Below are 19,135 nucleotides of genomic sequence, written 5' to 3'. Positions count from 1 at the left end.
AAAGGCTAAATTTGTTTTTTTATTCAGATATAATCACAAAACGGTCTAACTTCTCCTTATAGTTCACCGAATTAGGGAGGTGTCTGCCTCAGCTGCTTCTGTTCTGGACTTAAAATATGTTTCTCCCCAGTCACCCTCGCCAAGGTTATCTTCCCTGTAGTAGAGCAGTATTTCTCAATCTCAACACCTTGGACTTCATTTCCCAGAATTCTCTGCCCACTTAGTACTAAATCACATCTGATTTGGCACGCTGTTAGGATATTGAATTTAGTAGATGGAACTTTAGTAAAGTGCGCAATAGGCCAGAACACACCGTTGTAGTTGATTGGTTGGAGTGCTGACTCATTTATAAGGCAATCTACGCTATGATTGATTGCCGTTAAGCATAAAGGGGGCGTTTCCCTTTTTTCCCGCCTTTTTCTCTTCAGTGTGTTCTGTACACTGTTTAATTTACCTCATGATTGTTCCAAAGGTGCTTTTTTCAGGAGGCAACTGAACTTTCTTGTTTTTCTTTCTTCTCATCCAAGAAGCTTCTTCAGCCCTGACTGGATGGTGGAGAATGGCAGGATTTATATTCCTTGCAGACAGCTGGTCATTTGCATTCTTTTAGAGAATTGTTGAGGTGACCTTGAGGACACAGGTAAATCTCCAAATGGCCTCAACAACTCTCTAAAAGAATGCAAATGACCAGCAGTCTGCAAGGAATATAAAACCTTCGATTCCCCACCATCCAGTCAGGGCTGAAGAAACTTCTTGGATGAGAAGCGAAATGCCTTCAAAGAAAAACAAGAAAGTCCAGTTGCCTCCTGAAAAAGTATCTTGGGACAGCCATTACCTCGATGACTGAGAATCTCCTCAGACATTTACCGCATGATGTTCCTGTGTTCTTGACTATCTTGTATTTTCTGTTTCTGGATGATGACAAAACTACAAGTTTTTGTTAGTGTCTCTGACTTTATCTGGACAGCTGCACAATTCCCTGACACAGGCTCAGAATTCAATAGCCCAAATGCAAGAAAGCTAATTGTTATCTACAAGCCATAGTAACTCAGGAGGACGCAGTAGGTCACCCCCGATTATATGTAAATTAAAGATCCGGCACCTGAGAATCCAAGTCTTCTCCTTTCATGCAAAAATTTGCATCAATGACATTGAGGCCCACTAAAAGTCCAGCGATTATAGCACCTTCTTCCTCCATCATGAGGGCATTTGGTTCGTAAAATTCACTGCAAAACACATTGAAATATAAATTGTTACATCATCATCATCATTGATCATCGCACAGTTAGCCAGATGTTCAGACTGGATTTGGCATTTTTATTTATTTTATTATTATTATTAGGCATACACGGTCTACGTAACTAGAAGTAAAACTTCTATGGGAGTATGGCAGTGGCCTCGTAACTGACTGTCCAATTCAGTCTCTGGCGTTGCTTCATGCAGCTCTTCTAGGCAACCAGAGAGCACACGTCATGGGGAATCTTGCACAATATGCTTAACAGTTTGCGTATCAGCACCTCAATCGCAACAAGAGGACTCTTTCCATCCCCACAGGCACTTCTTCCAGTACCACAACTAATTCTGTTCAATTTCAAACAGACAAAGCAAACCAGGTGGTTTGGTAGAGGGATCACTAATGGTTAGGCCACAAGTCAAGAAGGTACCTTGGACCATTCGTCTCTCCAGGCATCGTCGGGGTTAAACTGAGTAGTTGTTAAGTAAATAGCTGCTTACATAATGGCAAGTTCTTTTACATACACACTCTTTACATGTATAGCTGAGTTGGCTATGAAGATTCATATCCAGCTTACCTGTCCTCAACCTTCTGAGGACATGAGAAGTTTACACAGAGCAAAGCAACCTGGTGCTCACACACCCTCTGAGTTCTACGTTACCTAAGTTCATTTTATTATTATTAAATAAGCTCACCCATCACTTCATTTTAGAATGGAATCTCTATGGTGGGACCCCTACATCTATCATTTTTCAATCATTCACCTGGAGCCACAAGGCATGCAATCAACGTAGGGCAACGGGCAGCAGGGGGTCTTCACCTCTAAGTGAGCACGGCCCCCATTTTCCAGCCATTCTGAGCAGCAGGATCTGAAGAAGAGTTTTAGCTGCATTCTTTTACCTTAGCCATGTTTTACGAGAACTATATTATGCAAGCTAGAATTCCTATTCTGTTGTCCAAGGTTAGAATATTTAAACCTGGCAATTGGAATGACAGAGGAGTCAGGGCCCTCACCATTCAGAGGAACCAAACGGAACTCCAAAGATCCATCAGAGAAACACAGATACATGTTTTACTATTATATCAAAGTAAACAAAAGGCATGTGCACAGCAATCATTGCAGTTTATTTTGTGGTATCTCACAGGTTGGAGAACAAGGATCTAAGTCAGTGGTTCTCAACCTATGGGTCGGGACCCCATTTGGGTCGAACGACCATTTCACGGGGGTTGCCAAACAAGGCTGTCTGCCATTTTTTCCCCCTTTTCTTTGGCCACGCCCCTGGCACCCGGTGATGTATAAGTGGTTGGGGGTCACCACAACATGGGGAACTGTATTATGGGGTCGCGGCATTAGAAAGGTTGAGAACCACTGATCTAAGTGCACAATGGGTTGGGAAACTGCCAGCTAGGCTGGAAGGAGGAGTCAAATGAGGGCCAAGCTTGGAATCATTGCACAATTGCAAGCAGCATAAGCTTGACTCCCCCAAGATCCATGAAACCTTATCTGGTTGCTCCCAGGGGAAGGTAAGCAGTCTGGGAAGATTCTTGTAACGTAAGTGGTAAACAATAAAGTTACTGACTTTGGCTACCATATTTTCCGGCGTATAAGATGACTTTCTAAAGCGTGGAAATCAGTGCCGAAGTCAAGGGTCGTCTTATACGCCGAGTCATTTTATACGCCGGAAATTATGGTAGTTTCCGGCGTATAAGACGACTTTCTAGGCACGGAAATCGGCGCCGAAGTCGGGGGTCGTCTTATACACCGGGTCGCCTTATACACTGGAAAATATGGTACTTATGAGAGGCTACAATTGCTTGCTCCTGACAGGATGTATTCAAACAAGTCCCCAAAAGGGAAATTTTTACATTTCCTCCTCTTAAAAATTTTAGAACGGTGAAAATAACAGTATGTAGTATGGAAAGATTGTTTAAAGAGAGCCACTGATTTATGTCATGGATGCCAGTTTACAGGGATTTTCATTCAAGGATGAACCAAGTTCTTACCTGAGAATTTCCCTTCTGTTTATCAAGGCTTTCATGTACTCTGAAAGTTTCTTCTGCATTAATGCCAGACGCAGCCAGGCTCTGCCCCTTCCCACGGGAGTCCTACCAAGTCCCAAAGACAAATGATAAATGTTGTTACACATAAGGTGGCATGTCATCTAAGGGGCAAATTCTGCACACAAACTCAGCAATAAAAGCGGGCGACTATTTTTTCCCCTCCAATTAGAAAAAAAGTAAATAAAAGATGGGCGCGGTGGCTGAGAAGAGGGAAGCAATGTCCTAATGCACAGGGTGAAAAACAGACTTGAGTGTGAGTTTTATTTGAAGTATTTTTCCAATCATACTCTTAGAAGTGTTACAACTTGCTTAAGAATCAGTTAGCCGGGGCTGTGTGGTGAAGACGTTAGGCTTGTTGACTGGGAGGTCAACAATGAATGAATAGAGTTACTGCTTGACAGTATTTCTAAGAAAAACCTGACAGGCATCTTGTTGAAAGAATAGAAGAAGACAACACTTACTTTAGCCCAGGCAAATCTTTAACGCTTGCTGTGATTTCTCCAGCTTCAGGAACAAACTTCTCCACCAATTCCAGAGGTCCCCAAAATGACTTATTTTGGCCCAGAAAAGTTTTCTTGGCTAAACAGAAACATTTTTTGTTTCTAATATATCTGAATTGGCATTTCAAGTCATTTGGAATAGTGGCATTGTATTAGAAATTCAAACACTATGTTTTATAATGATGATGATGATGATAATAATAATAATAGTAGTAGTAGTAGTAGTAATAAAAGTTGGAAGGGACCTTGGAGGCCATCTAGTCCAACCTCCTGCTCAGGCAGGAAACCCTGGCCTATACCATTTCAGACAAATGGCTGTCCAGTCTCTTTTTAAAAACTTCCAGTGTTGGAGCATTCACCACTTCTGGAGGCAGGTTGTTCCACTGGTTAATTGTTCTCACTGTCAGGAAGTTTCTCCTTAGTTCTAGGTTGCTTCTCTCCTTGATCAGTTTCCATCCACTGCTTCTTGTCCTGCCTTCAGGCGCTTTGGAGAATAGCTTGACTCCCTCTTCTTTGTGGCAGCCCCTGAGATATTGGAATACTGCTATCATGTCCCCCCTCGTCCTTCTCTTCGTTAAACTAGACATACCCAATTCCAGAAACCATTCCTTATATGTTTTAGCCTCCAGTCCCCTGATCATCTTTGTTGCTCTTCTCTGTACTCCTTCTAGAGTCTCAACATCTTTTTTACATTGTGGTGACCAAAAGTGGATGCAGTATTCCAAGTGTGGCCTTACCAAGGCATTGTAAAGTGGTATTAACACTTCACGTGATCTTGATTCTGTCCCTCTGTTAATGCAGCCTAGCACTGTGTTGGCCTTTTTTGGCAGCTGCAACACACGCCTGGCTCATATTTAAGGGACTGTCCACTAGGACTTTTAAAAGCTCTCAATACTGTATCTTAATCCAGCCTTCCCCAATCATATCTCCCAAATATTTGTATAATGATCAATTGCAGTTATGGCTTTAGTTCCAGTGGAAAGGCTTGCCTTCAGAACTTGTGGGTGCTCCATCACTGGAGGTTTTTAAGAAGAGATTGAACAGTTATTTGTCTGAAATGGTATGGAGTCTCCTGCTTGAGCAGGGGGCTGGACTAGTTATTTGTTTGTTTGTTTATTAAACTTATCTCACCTAGAGGAGATTCTAGGCAGTTCGTAATTATAAAAACCTCAAGCTGAAACATGAAAACAATACATATTAACACTAACATTGATTTAAAATATTGGTTCTTCCCCATTCATTTCATAATGTTCCCGTCTTGTTCCATTCAAAAGTATACATTAAATGTTTTAGTAGATTCCATAAGTCAATAAATTGATTTTGTAGGCTTATGATTCTTATTCTACTGGGGTAGACCACCAAATCAGGTCCTGAATGTTGGATATGAAGATGTATTGAGGGAAACCTGGAAATAAGGTCTACTATATGTGTGGAAAACTGCTCACTACCAAAAAATGAAAAAATGTACACTTCATGGACTTTACTGATTAAAAGGCATGCTCTAAAGTGGACTATCCCTTTAAACCAGGAGTCGGAGTCTCCAAGCTTGGCAACTTTCAGACTTGTGGATTTCAACTCCCAGAATTCTTGCATATCTGGCTGAGGAATTCTGGAAGTTGACGTCCACAAGTCTTAAAGTTGAGCATGGCTGGCTGAGGAATTCTGGGAGTTGAAGTCCACAAGTCTTAAAGTTGAGCATGGCTGGCTGAGGAATTCTGGGAGTTGAAGTCCACAAGTCTTAAACTTGACAAGTTTGGAGACCCCTGGTTTAAACAATACCTTTACTTAAGAAAACTACTTAGGAAAGAAAACATACTGCCCTATCTACTAGTTTATTCCAGTTTGAGAATTTGGATATAATCCCCAGAGGAGATCTTCTGTCAATTTATACCCACCTTTTAAGCCATGTTTAAGGCAGTGCTCCATAACTACAAAGAACTGCTGGAGAGGTGCATAGTCAGAGTCTAAGGTTCTCCCAAGATTCAGAGCGGATTCAATCAAGCCCTTTATGCTTAGTTTCGCCATATTCATCAGATTCATGCGTTCATTGGCCATGACATAGTTGGGATCTGTAACAGAAAATGTACAAGATTCAATAAGAAGCAGGATCGTAATTTCATTAAGTGAAAAAACTTAAGAAAACACAGAGAGCAGGTGAGGCCAGATCATTGTAGAAATACTCCATCTAATGTGATCGCCAACCGTTGAGACTTACTTGATGGAACATCAATATAAATAACATTGCATATTGTATTGTATTATATAATTAAAAATGACAACTGTCATATCCACCAAGAAATAGTTCAAGAATGGTTAAAGTTAAAAATGGTGCTTGCAGAAAACAGGCAAAATTTTAAGGCAGACTTCCCAAAAGGCTGAACTGAACTAACTCCCCCAAATTTCCACCCTGGTGGTAGAAGACAATTATATATACAGCTGGTCCTCAACTTACGATCACAATGGAGCCCAAAATTTCCGTTGCTAAGCTAAGCAGTTGTTAAATGACTCACATCCTACTTTACGACCTTTTTGCCATGGTTCTTAAGCGAATCACTGCAGTTGTTAAATTAACCACATGGTCATTGCTTTGTAAATGACAATCCCAGGATCTGGGACCCTGCAACCACTGTAAATAAAAAACTTGCTAGCTGTGGAATTCTGGGAGTTGAAGTCCACACATCTTAATTCTGAGAGTTGAGATCCGCACATTTTAAAATTACCAAGTTTGAGAAAAACTGCTGTGGGAAGTCAGTTCCCCAGAGAAGGAAATATTAAAAGGGCAGGAAAACATATTTCCTCAAAGGATCTTAAAGAGGCAGAAAAGCATGCCCAGTTTTTCTTAATAGCCCCAAGTCTCCCTTCTCCAAGCAGAAACCAGCTCTATAGAAATGCAGATGTAAATCATCAGGAAGGTTGAAGCTAGAAGATTAAGAAGACAAAGACACCTAAAATCTACATACCCCAAAGTCGAAGACAGGACATAATAGAATTAACTCACAGATGCCAAAGGGACATAGGTCAAAATACATGACACAGGAAATACAAAGCCTCAAAACAGGAACAGGAAATAACTCCAAACAAAAGGCTCCAGAGGATATAAAAACCCACTCCCTACATGTGCTCAGCCCTTTTTTCCCCCTTCTTTCTTCCAGAGCCATCTTTCTGTCTGGCTCTCCTCGTCAATAAACTGCAACCTTCTTTCTAAAGCAGTCGCCATGTTTATTCCCAGCTTGGATTGAACCACAATGAAGACTTTTCTTTCAAGACAAATGTTACATGCATACTTACACATGGTCTGAAGCATCTTTTGGCTTTTCAACCTATACCGCTGCACAACCCCACTAAGTATTATTATTAAGTCTCCCTGGCAAACTTAATTTGCAAACCTATTTACAATGTGTGTTGCGTTCAAGACAAGGGCTGAGATTGAATAGTTCCATAATGGAAACGGCGAACCAAGAACAGCATAATTAATCTAATATATGCAAACGAGTGTGATTGTCTAAGGATTTAGCTAATGCAATAGAAGATTCTTCTGCCTCTAAGAATGATTATTTGCATTGCAAATCATGCATGAATCAAGAGTACATTTAATCAAGCTGCATAACACTTCTTTTACACTTGGAGCAAGTTCTGCTGGCAGAATCTCTATAGGCGAGGCAACCTTAATTGGGTGGGCATGGCTGGCTGGAGAATTCTGGGAGTTGAAGTCCACAAGTCTTAAAGTTGCCAAGGTTGGATAACCCTATCGTAGACTAAACGCTTTGTCAATTTACATGCCTACCTACCCATTTGTTTTATAGTCGTGACCCTTGTGAATAAACTTTGTTCCTGTGGTTAGCAGAAGGAACAAAATCACTGAGCACTGCACACTTAAAAAAAAAGTCTTAAAACCGACTTGCATGACAAAACAGAAAGTCCCAAAGCTTGAGTTTAAAGACTTTGATAGACAAATCAATAAAGTAAATATTTCCTCACTAAACAGAATTCTTTCCTCCCATGAAGACTGGTATGGAGACAAGTACGGGAACTGGAATTGTGTTTGTTTCCAAAGGAATACAGATAATTTTTTACTAAACCCAATTTCCAAGCCACCAGCCTATGGATAGCGTCTTTTAAGACCATCCCTCGATTTAGAAAATGTAACTCTTTTTGTGCTTTCACACTTAAAATGGACTTCATGCTGACGGTACTTATAAAAAAATTGCAAGATGCAAATAACCTTTGCTTTTCTAGTTACCGGTTGTTCTCAACATATGACACATGAGCCTTGCTATACAATCATAAATCTTGCGGGTCATTAAGCAGATCATCACAATTGACTCAATTCTATGGTATTTTTTGCAGTGATTGTTAAGCGAATAGTAGTAACTGCGAGAGGGATTTTGAAGTCCTAGTGGACAATCACTTAAATATGAGCCAGCAGTGTGCTGCAGCTGCCAAAAAAGCCAACACAGTGCTAGGCTGCATTAACAGAGGGATAGAATCAAGATCATGTGAAGTATTAATACCACTTTACAAGGCCTTGGTAAGGCCACACTTGGAATACTGCATCCAGTTTTGGTCACCACGATGTAGAAAAGATGTTGAGACTCTGAAAAGAGTACAGAGAAGAGCAACAAAGATGATTAGGGGACTGGAGGCTAAAGCATATAAGGAATGGTTGTTGGAATTGGGTATGTCTAGTTTAACGAAGAGAAGGACGAGGGGGAACATGATAGCAGTCTTTCAATATCTCAAGGGCTTCCATAAAGAAGAGGGAGTCAAGCTATTTTCCAAAGCGCCTGAAGGCAGGACAAGAAGCAAGGGATGGAAACTAATCAAGGAGAGAAGCAACCTAGAACTAAGGAGAAACTTCCTGACAGTTAGAACAATTAACCAGTGGAACAACCTGCCTCCAGAAGCTGTGAATGCTCCAACACTGTAAATTTTTAAGAAGAGACTAGACAGCCATTTGTCTGAAATGGCATAGGGTTTCCTGCCTGAGCAGTGGGTTGGACTAGATGACCTCCAAGGTCCCTTCCAACATTATTGTTGTTGTTGTTGTTGTTTGAATTTCACCCACAAAATTATTTCTCAGAATATGTTAGGGTGCAGCTTTCCTTAATGTCCAGGAATTGTGAATTTTTTTCATTTACAGGTAGAACAATTAATCAGTGGAACAACCTGCCTCTAGAAGTTGTGAATGCTCCAATTTGGAAGTTTTTAAGAAGAGACTGGACAGCCATTTCTCTGAAATGATATAGGGTTTCCTGCCTGAGCAGGAGGTTGGACTAGACCAGGGGTCCCCAACCCCGTCTGTGGACCAGTACTGGGCCGCAGCATGCCAGCAATTGGTCCACACAAACAAGGAAAGCCCCATTCACAGCATGCAGGCAGCACACAAAACCATGCCCCCTCTGGTCCATGGAAAAATGTCTTTCCACGTAACCAGTCCCTGGTGTCCAAAGGGTTGGAGACCTCTGGACTAGAAGACCTCCAAGGTCCCTTCCAACTCTTGTTATTCTGTTAATCTGCCATTGTTAAGCAAACCTATTATTTGCAATGGGTGTTTTTTTGCTGAATGTAAATGCCAGTTGCAAATTGCAGTCATGTAACAACGGGACGCTGCGAATGGATATAAGTGCCTGTTCTCTTTTGGAATAATTAAAATAGCCCATCTCCTTTTCCAGATTCACACAGCTGCTTTTGAAGTTGTTCCTGGCTGCCTTCAGACACCTGTGAAAACACAGCCATCTCACACATGTGAAAATAGTGGGGCGGGGCTTTTGAAGATGGCTGAACAAGCCTGAGAAACGATACCATTGCTTTAACCACTTCTAACCATTCTTGTCAACAGAAGAGAATATTTGTAGCTCAGCGTTGAACTGTGGGTTCCTTGGTACTCTCTGGGCTGGGTAGTTTTCTTGCAGACATTTCATGACCCAACTAGGTAACATCATCAGTGTCAGAAGGGAGTGGATTTTATGGAGAGGAGGAGGAGGAGGAGGAATGTGGGGTTCTTGGTGCTCTCTGAGCTGAGTAGTTTTCTTACAGACATTTCATGACCCAGCTAGGTAACATCATCAGTGTTAGAAGGAAGTGGGTTTTATGGAGAAGAGGAGGAGGAGGAGGAGGAGGAGGAGGAGGAGGAGGAGGAAGAAGAAGAAGAAGAAGAAGAAGAAGAAGAAGAAGAAGAAGAAGAAGAAGAAGAAGAAGAAGAAGAAGAAGAAGAAGAAGAAGAAGAAGAAGAAGAAGAAGAAGAAGAAGAAGAATGTGGGGTCCTTAGTGCTCTCTGGGCTTGGTGGTTTTCTTGCAGACATTTCATGACCCAGCTAGGTAACATCATCAGTGTTAGAAGGGAGTGGGTTTTATGGAGAGGAGGAGGAGGAGGAGGAAAAGAGGAAAAGTGCTTTATTCTTGCTCCCATATCTTCCAAAGAATTCCAAATCCACCACTTCCCCTTAAATTGAGACTAAAACAAGGCATATTTTGACAAATGCACAGTCCCAACCCCAAATTTGTAAGAACTGATTAGTAACGGATGAGATGCTGAAGTAAAATCATGGTAATTTTTCATAATTTCGTCAGCCCAAAGAGACAATCTGTTTTTCTCATCACCACAATTAAATTAGATCATGATAGATCAAGCTTTACTATTTCTGAGATAACGAAAATCTTTTGAAGCCAGACATTTCTGATGTAAATGCGGGAGACAAATGTGGGAGACAAAAGCCACTCAATTACATTATTAAATATAAATCCACAAAGCCGAACGCTTACAGTTTTCTGTCATAATATCAAGATTCTTATCCATTTCTGCTTCCTTGCCTAGAAGCGCGGCACAAAAATTCCCCAACCACGACCAGATGCTGTTTCATTTGTTTACATCCTTTTCACACTGAATTGTGGCATATCACACACAGGCTGCATTTACATCACACACACAAACACAAATCAGCCAATCACATTTGAACCTGCTGTTTTGGCAGGAGTTAGCTAATATATAATTACTTTATTATTCCAACCATTTGTGAAACCTAACTGTGATCTTGCTAACCATTGGTACGCATACAGGGTGAGTAAAACCGCAAGTTACAAATAGAATAACAGAATAACAGGGGACCCTATACCATTTCAGATAAATAGTTGTCCAATCAGTTATCTCAAAATGTTTGCCTTTGTCCTATCCTTTTGGCACGTTACTTCAACATATTTGGTATATGAAGAAAAGACTAGACAATCACCTGTCCGAAATGGTATAGGTCCTCCTGCTTGAGCAGGGGGCTGGACTAGAAGATCTCCAAGGTCCCTTCCAATTCTATTCTATTCTATTCTATTCTACTCTATTCTGTTCTATTCTATTCTACCCTATTCCTATTCTATTCTATTCTATTCTACTCTACTCTACTCCTATTCTATTCTATTCATTCTTTCCTCCTATTCTATTCTATTCTACTCTACTCCTATTCTATTCTATTCATTCTTTCCTCCTATTCTATTCTATTCTATTCTACTCCTATTCTATTCTATTCTATTCTACTCTACTCCTATTCTATTCTATTCATTCTTTCCTCCTATTCTATTCTATTCTATTCTATTCTATTCTATTCTATTCTATTCTATTCTATTCTATTCTATTCTATTCTAATTCTTTCCTATTCTCTATTCTATTCTATTTATTGTGAATATTCAGGATTGCTATAAAAGGAGAATGGGTGGTAGGCAAAAAAAAGCTACATTTAAGAAATGCACAGGAAGTTATATTAGACATTCAGAGAAATGATAGCCTTTATAAGTGAACGAGGAAAAAAAACCTGTGGGTTACGTGCTGTTCCTAGGCTGCATTAATGGATAAAATCAAGATCACGCGAAGTCTTAATATCACTTTACAACGCCTTGGTAAGGCAACACATGGAATGCTGCATCCAGTTTTGGTCACCACAATGTAAAAAAGATGTTGAGACTCTAGAAAGAGTGGGGAGAAGAGCAGCAAAGATGATTAGGGGGCTGGAAGCTAAAACACGCGAAGAACAATTGCAGGAATTGGATATGTCTAGTTTAATGAAAAGAAGGACCAGGGGTGACATGACCTCGTTTGCCTTCAATCTTTCCCTGGAGGATTAAATGGGAAAGATTGAAGGCAAACGAGGTCTAGGCAGAAGAAGAACATCGTGGCTTCAAAATCTAAGGGACTGGTTTGGACAAAATTCAGCAGTACTTTTTCGTGCGGCTGCTGATGCCAACATGATCGCCAATGTCCAATAACGGATATGGCACAAGAAGAAGAAGAAGAAGGGGTGACATGATAGCAGTCTTCCAATATTTGAGGGGCTGCCACAAATAAGAGGGGGGGGGGGAGGAGAGGTGTCAAACTATTCTCCAAAGCTGCTGAAGGCAGGACAAGAAGAAACAGATGGAAACTAATCAGGGAGAGAACAAACCTAAAACTAAAGAGAAATTACCTGACACTTAGAACAATCAGTGCAGCGCCTTGCCTACAGAAATTGTGGGTACTCCAACATTGGAGGTTTTAAAGAAGAGATTGGACAACCATTTGTCTGAAATGGTATAGGGCAGGGGTAGGCAACCTTGGCTCTTTTATGATTGATGGACTTCAACTCCCAGAATTCCTGAGCCAGCCATGCAGAGGGGAAAGGGAGAGGTTTCCATGCTGAGCTATATTGGCTCAGGAATTCTGGGAGTTGAAGTCCACAAGTCATAAAAAAGCCAAGGTTGCCTACCCCTGGTATAGGGTTCTCTGCCTGAGCAGGAGGCTGGACTAGAAGACCTCCAAGGTCCCTTCCAATTCTGTTATTCTGTTAATCTGCTGCAAAAAATGAACAGAAGAAACTAAGCAAACAAATGCATGGGTGTGGCACCAAACATTTGTCAAAGATTTTTAAAACCTTTTGTATAACAAAAGAGGAAACAGTCAAGAATGAAGGGTATAAATAAGATAAGATAACCTTTATTGTCATTTTTTACTGTGAGCACACTGGCCCATATTAAAAATGAAATTCTGTTGCCTGCTCTCAAAAGAAAGTATATATCTCTCCATACACAGACATAACACACATATACACATGCTATATACATATATATATACCTAGACCAGGGGTAGGCAACCTTGGCTCTTTCATGACTTGTGGACTTCAACTCCCAGAATTCCTGAACCAGCCATGCTGAGGGGAAAGGGAGAGTTTCCAAGCTGAGCCATGCTGGCTCAGGAATTCTGGGAGTTGAAGTCCACGAGTCCTAAAAGAGCCAAGGTTGCCTACCCTGGACCTAGACTCATACATACATAGATACATAGATACACACACACACACACACACACACACACACACACACACACACACAAATATGAATCACTCTCCATTTTGAATACATAGCAGAAAGAGGAAGTCTGAGGGTTACCAAGGTTGATGCTATATGGAACAAAACTGTGACTGAATCTGGATGTTCTGCTTTGGATAAAACGAAGCCTCTTCCCAAAAGGTAGCAAGGAAAACAGGTTGTGAGGAGAATGTGTAGTATCCCAGACAATCCTGCGGACCCATCGAAGGGAGTGAACTGCCGATAATCTTTTCTGCCGTCCTCACAACTCTCTGTACCGCCTTCCTGTCTGAAGCAGTAAGGCAGCGAAAGGTTTACAATATATGCCATTTAATGAATCCTTGAACCTGGAAAAAATGTACTGTTGACATCTCTTTTCAGAAAACATTCCAGGATTCCTCTTTGCCGGTTTTTTTTTTGAGGAGTTAAAAATTTTATTTGATCCAGTCCAGAAATGGTCAGATTGAAAAAGCTCTTCTATTATCTGCTGCCAGGTGCATGGGCTGTATCGATTATTAATATATTTAACGCTATTTTAAGGATTTTGTTCAAGGACTTAATCGACTTTCATTTTGAAAAACAGGTTACAGGTAGTCCTCAACTTATGACCACAACTGGCGTCAGAATTTCCGTTCTTAATCAAGGTGGTTGTTTAGTGAGACAAGCCCAATTTTATGACCCTGTTTTGTCACAACGGTTAAACAAATCACTGGAGTTGTTCAGTGAATCTGGCTTCCCAATTGACTTTGCTTGCTGTGAAGCCTGCTGGGAAGGTTGCAAACGGTGATCACATGATCCCGGAACAGTGCAATTGTCATAAATACATGAACAGTCACTAAGTGGATGGTTGTAAGTCAAGAACTACGTATGTATGTGGAATGGAATGGAGTCGAGTGGAATAGAGAATAAGAGTAGAGTGGAGTGGAGTGGAATGGAATGGAAAATATGGAATGGAATAGAATGGAACGGAACAGAAAGGAATAGAAAATATGGAATGGAATGAAGTGGAGTGGAATGGAATGGAACAGAACGGAACAGAATAGAATTGAATAGAAAATATGGAATGGAGTAGAGTGGAGTGGAGTGGAGTGGAGTGGAGTGGAGTGGAGTGGAGTGGAATGGAATAGAATAGAATAGAATAGAATAGAATAATAACTTTATTGTCACTTTGAATGTACACTAATTGGCATACATTAAAATGAAATTTCGTTGTCTACAGAAGTATACAGCAAGATATTAAGAGAGAGTTCAGCTTCTGGAGTTCTGGTATCTAGGTAGACTTCGACTTAACAACCATTCATTTTGTGACCGTTCAAAGTTACAACAGCACTGAGAAAAGTGACCTATGACCATTTTTCACACTTACGACCGTTGCACGGTCACATGATCAAAATTTGGATGCTTGGCAATTGACTCATACGTCTGACGGTTGCAGTGTCCCGGGGTCATGTGACCACTTTTGTGACCTTCTGGCAACTAAAGTCCACGGGGAAGCCAGATTCACTTAACAACCGTCTTACTAACTTAACAACTGCAGTTGTCAAGATGCTCTTAATTTCAGTTAAATTCACTTAAGAACGGTGGTGAGAAAGGCCGCAAAATGGGGCAAAACTGACATATATAAACTGTCTCACTTATCAAAGGGAATCTTGGGCTCAACTGTGGTCAGAAGTCAAGGACTACCTGCATATATGAGCCTTGAGAGGAGACTCGTTTCCAGGGTCAACCTATAGAATGAACTTTATGTCTATTTATTTATTATTAAATTTATTTGTAATGAAGATGGTGCTTCTTTGGATGGTGACCAACAGTAGCCCCCAACTATAAAGTAAATAAATGGAGGTATGGGTGCATATTAAGAGTGCAATGGAAAACGACAACATTAAGAGAAAATGCGTATTTTAACCGAGAAAAACGCAGAACAAGGTGGGGCACAGATGTGCATGGACCCTCCAGCGACAATCCCGGAAAGCAGTGGGTGACCCAGCTCAAAAGACAATAAAAGCCATGGCAAATGGGATGTAGAGACTAGCAAGAAGATGTTGGTGTGACACGCACCTTCTGCATCATCGCGCAATTGCTCCACCAAATCTGTCAAATCCTCCCAAGAGTCTTTGCAAACAGCAAAAAAAGGAAAAGAAAGAAAAATGTCATGGAAGCCATGATACAAAGAAAAGACTGGGGGGGTGGGGTGGGGGGGTGGGGAGAAAAAACAACAGAAAGGGAGGTTGTTATACAGGAAACACACTGAAATCAGCTTAAGGTTTAAAGTTTTAAAAGTACTTTTAATTACGACACCGCACAGTAACACAGAGCATTCAAGCGACAAGAAAGAATGGGTTGTGTTTTTTTTTTAACTAAGTCAAAAAAGGATACTAAGATTATTAAGTTTTAAATTATTTTTAAGAAGGGGATTCAAGTGAATTTGTAACCCGCCTTTTTATGGAGCAGGATGTTTTAAGAAGTTATATACCAGCTTCCAACTTTTTTAGAATTATTGGAGAGCTTAATAGAAAAGTATTCTGGTGTTTTGCACCATACAATAATTATCTCTATGTTAAACATCATCATCATCATCATCATAATGATGGTGATGATGATCATGATCATGATGATGTTGGAAGGGACCTTGGAGGTCATCAAGTCCAACCCCCTGCTCAGGCAGGTAACCCTATACCATTTCGGACAAATGGCTGTCCAGTCTCTTCTTAAAAACTTCCAGTGTTGGAGCATTCACCGCTTCTGGAGGCAGGTTGTTCCACTGGTTAATTTTTCTAACTCTCAGGAAGTTTCTCCTTAGTATTAAGTACTTTTCTTTTGTGCATAAATTACACCAAAGATATGGACAGTACCATGCTCAGTACTGGTAGTCCTTGACTTCTGTCCATTCGTTTAGGGACTATTCAAAGTTGTGACTACACTAAAAAAAAAGTGTCTTACAACCAGTGGTGGGATTCAGCCAGTTCGCACTACTTCGGCAGAACCGGTAGCTAATTTTTTGTCGCCCAGGCCCAGAATGGACTTCTGGAAGTGGCATCCGCGCAGAGAACCGGTTCTTCACATATTTGAATCCCATCACTGCTTACAACTAATCCCACACTTAACAACCATTGCAACATCCCTGTGATCATCTGATTATGATACCTGCAACCAGCAAGAATTTATGATAGTTGCAGTATCCCAGAATTACACAATTGCTACCTGCTGGCTTCCGATAAGCAAAGTCAATGGGGAAGACGACAGGAAGTTGCAAGTCATGGTCACGTGATGTCTCGCTTAATGACCAGGGGGGAAGCTGTAAAACTGGGACAGTCATTTGTTGCCTCTCTTAAAGACCGCACCATTTTAAACTACAGGCAGTCCTTGACATACGACCACTACTGAGCCCAAAATTTATCTTGCTAAACCAGACATTTGTTAATGGGTTTTTCCTCATTTTACAACCTTTCCTGCCACTGTTCTTAAGTCACTGCAGTTGTTAAGTTAGTAAGATGGTTGTTGAGTGAATCTGGCTTCCCCATTGACTTTGCTTGTCAGAATTTCACAAAAGGTTGATCACATGACACCGGACGCTGCAACCGTCAATTCCCAAGCCTCTGCATTTTGATCATGGGGATGCTGCAATGGTGATAAGTGTGAAAAACGGCCATAAGTCACTTTTTTTCAATACCATTGTAACTTCCAACGGTCACTAAATGAGCTGTTGTAAGTCGAGGACTACCTGGTCCCAACTGTTGCCGTCAAATTAACGGTACAGCACCATGGAATGAGTATGACCCACCTATGACTCCCTTGTACTAGATTTGTTCCATCAAAATGAAAGTGCCAAAGAGACAGGAATGTATAAATTACCCATAATTCACCAACTTGGTGAATAAGAACCATTGATACATTCAACTTACTGATATAATATTTTTTTTTTCTTTCTGGGATCCTAATTCAAACTCGATTAAAGTAGCCAAAACAACTTGTGGGAAGCATTTCTTTTGAGTTCAGACTGAATGTTGATTAAACACTTAAACCCATCCTGGTTTCCTCCCGCAGAAAACCTTTTAATAATCTTATCCGTACACATGGGTGAACTTGCAACTGTCAAAAAAAACAGATGTTTGTTCAGTGCTGGGCCCAAATTCCTGTTTTTATTTTCCACAGGAAGTGTCATTTTTGCCCTCTGGTCACTTGAAAACATTACACGATCACATTTTCTGGCTTCCAAAATTTAACCGTGCTGTACACATTCAACTATATTGCGTAAGGCAGGGGTAGGCAACCTTGGCTCTTTTATGACTCGTGGACTTCAACTCCCAGAATCCCTGAGCCAGCCTGGCTCAGCTTGGAAACCTCTCCCTTTCCCCTCAGCTTGGCTGGCTCAGGAATTCTGGGAGTTGAAGTCCACGAATCATAAAGTGGCCTAGGCCTAGGCCAGAGGTAGGCAACCTTGGTTCTTTTATGATTCGTGGACTTCAACTCCCAGAATTCCTGAGCCAGCCATGCTGAGGGGAAAGGGAGAGGTTTCCAAGCTGAGCCATGCTGGCTCAGGAATTCTGGGGGTTGAAGTCCAAGGTCATGTGATCAAAACTGGGGTGCTTGGCAAGCAGTCTGTATTAATAAGTATTGCAGGATGCAATTATTATGTGATTGTCATTTGCGACCTTCCTAGCCAGTTTCTGACAAGCAATTTGGGGGGGGGGGAGAGAGCCAGATTCGTTTAACAACCACTTGAATCATTTAACAACTGCTGTGTTTTGCTTAATGATCCTGGCAAATAAGGTCATAAAATGGGGTGCAACTCACTTAACAACCCTCTTGCTTAGCCTTTAAATTCTGGCCATGGTCGTAAGTTAAGGACTACCTGTACACCCGGCAATGTTGCACAATATTCAAACAATTGTAAAGCAGAATTGTAAACGCACCTGGACCCAGTGAAATTCAGGAAACCTCCTTCTAAATACATATATGCTTTCAAATCTGTGACATGACATTCTAATACAGTCCAAAGGAACCCTAAAAAACAGAGGAAGGAAGGAAGGAAGGAAGGAACGAAGGAAGGAAGGAAGGAAGGAAGGGAGGGAGGGAGGGAGGGAGGGAGGGGGGTAGCAAAAAGAGGAGAGGAGAGGAGAGGAGAGGGAGAGAAGGGTACCAAAAGGAGAAGAGGAGAGGAGAGGGAGGGAGGGAAGTGTACCAAAAGGAGAAGAGGAGAAGAGAGGAGAGGAGAGGAGAGGGAGGGAGGGAGGGAAGGGTACCAAAAGGAGAAGAGGAGAGGAGAGGAGAGGAGAGGGAGGGAGGGAAGGGTACCAAAAGGAGAAGAGAGGAGAGGAGAGGGAAGGGAGGGAGGCAAAAGGAGGAGAGGAGAGGAAAGGAGAGGAGAGGGAGGGAAGGGTAGCAAAAGGAGGAGAGAGAGGAGAGGGAGGGAGGGAAAAGTACCAAAAGGAGAATAGGAGAGGAGAGGAGAGGAGAGGGAGGGAGGAAAGGAAGGAAGGCAGGCAGGCAGGAAGGAAGGGAGGAAGGAAGGAAGTGCTCTGCAGAACTGGTCCCTTGCTGAAGAAAAGGGAGAAACTCAGAACTCAAATAAACATTGCTCTCACACATTTGGCCTGAGGTCCTGAGAAGGTGCCTCAATTATCCACCTGGTATTTCCAAGGCAGGATCTGAAACTCAGGATTCAGAAGAGGGAGAGGAAGGAGTTCTCTCCAATGGGAAGATGATCCATAATGTCTCTAAACAATGTCCGAGGGTTGGAAGGTTCACCTATGTCATCACTAAGAATATAGAGATTCAGAACCTCTTTCCAATCCTAGCTGTGTTCCTCAACCTTGGCCACAGAATTCTGGGAGTTGAAGTCCACACATCTTCAAGGGGCCAAGGTCGAGAAGCACTGTCCTAGTGGGACTGTGCCCTTAAGAATACATTCACGCTGAGAATTGAACTAGATATCAAAGCTAAACCAAGATCCAACTTCGCAAGTCATTATATTACAGTGGTGGCGAACCTATGGCACGGGTGCCAGAGGCGACACTCAGAG

The 19,135-nt window shown here is 41.5% G+C and overlaps 1 protein-coding gene across 9 annotated transcripts in view; it reads right to left on the bottom strand.

The window, feature by feature from the left end:
* RUFY3 (RUN and FYVE domain containing 3) overlaps positions 1 to 19,135 on the bottom strand; it is a 72,172-nt gene that overhangs the window by 30,347 nt on the left and 22,690 nt on the right. For 6 of the 9 annotated variants that reach the window (XR_005557537.1, XR_005557538.1, XM_039350328.1 and 3 more), the window contains exons 2-6: positions 15,172 to 15,225; positions 5,691 to 5,864; positions 3,757 to 3,874; positions 3,239 to 3,340; positions 1,103 to 1,226 (exon numbers count right to left, since the gene is read on the bottom strand). Coding sequence is in view for 7 of the 9 variants with exons in the window: in XM_039350328.1 (XP_039206262.1) it covers positions 1,103 to 1,226; positions 3,239 to 3,340; positions 3,757 to 3,874; positions 5,691 to 5,864; positions 15,172 to 15,225 (572 nt within the window). In the remaining 2 variants the exon portion in view is untranslated. The remainder of the gene's footprint in view (positions 1 to 1,102; positions 1,227 to 3,238; positions 3,341 to 3,756; positions 3,875 to 5,690; positions 5,865 to 15,171; positions 15,226 to 19,135) is intronic. The other 3 variants (XM_039350329.1, XM_039350334.1, XM_039350331.1) reach the window with 1 other exon arrangement.

The sequence above is a fragment of the Crotalus tigris genome, unplaced genomic scaffold, assembly GCF_016545835.1.
Source record: "Crotalus tigris isolate CLP2741 ecotype Arizona unplaced genomic scaffold, ASM1654583v1 scf7180000018322.853269, whole genome shotgun sequence".
NCBI classification, from domain to species: domain Eukaryota; kingdom Metazoa; phylum Chordata; class Lepidosauria; order Squamata; family Viperidae; genus Crotalus; species Crotalus tigris.
Note: the sequence above shows the minus strand (reverse complement) of the source record. Positions and strands in the feature narration are given on the sequence as shown.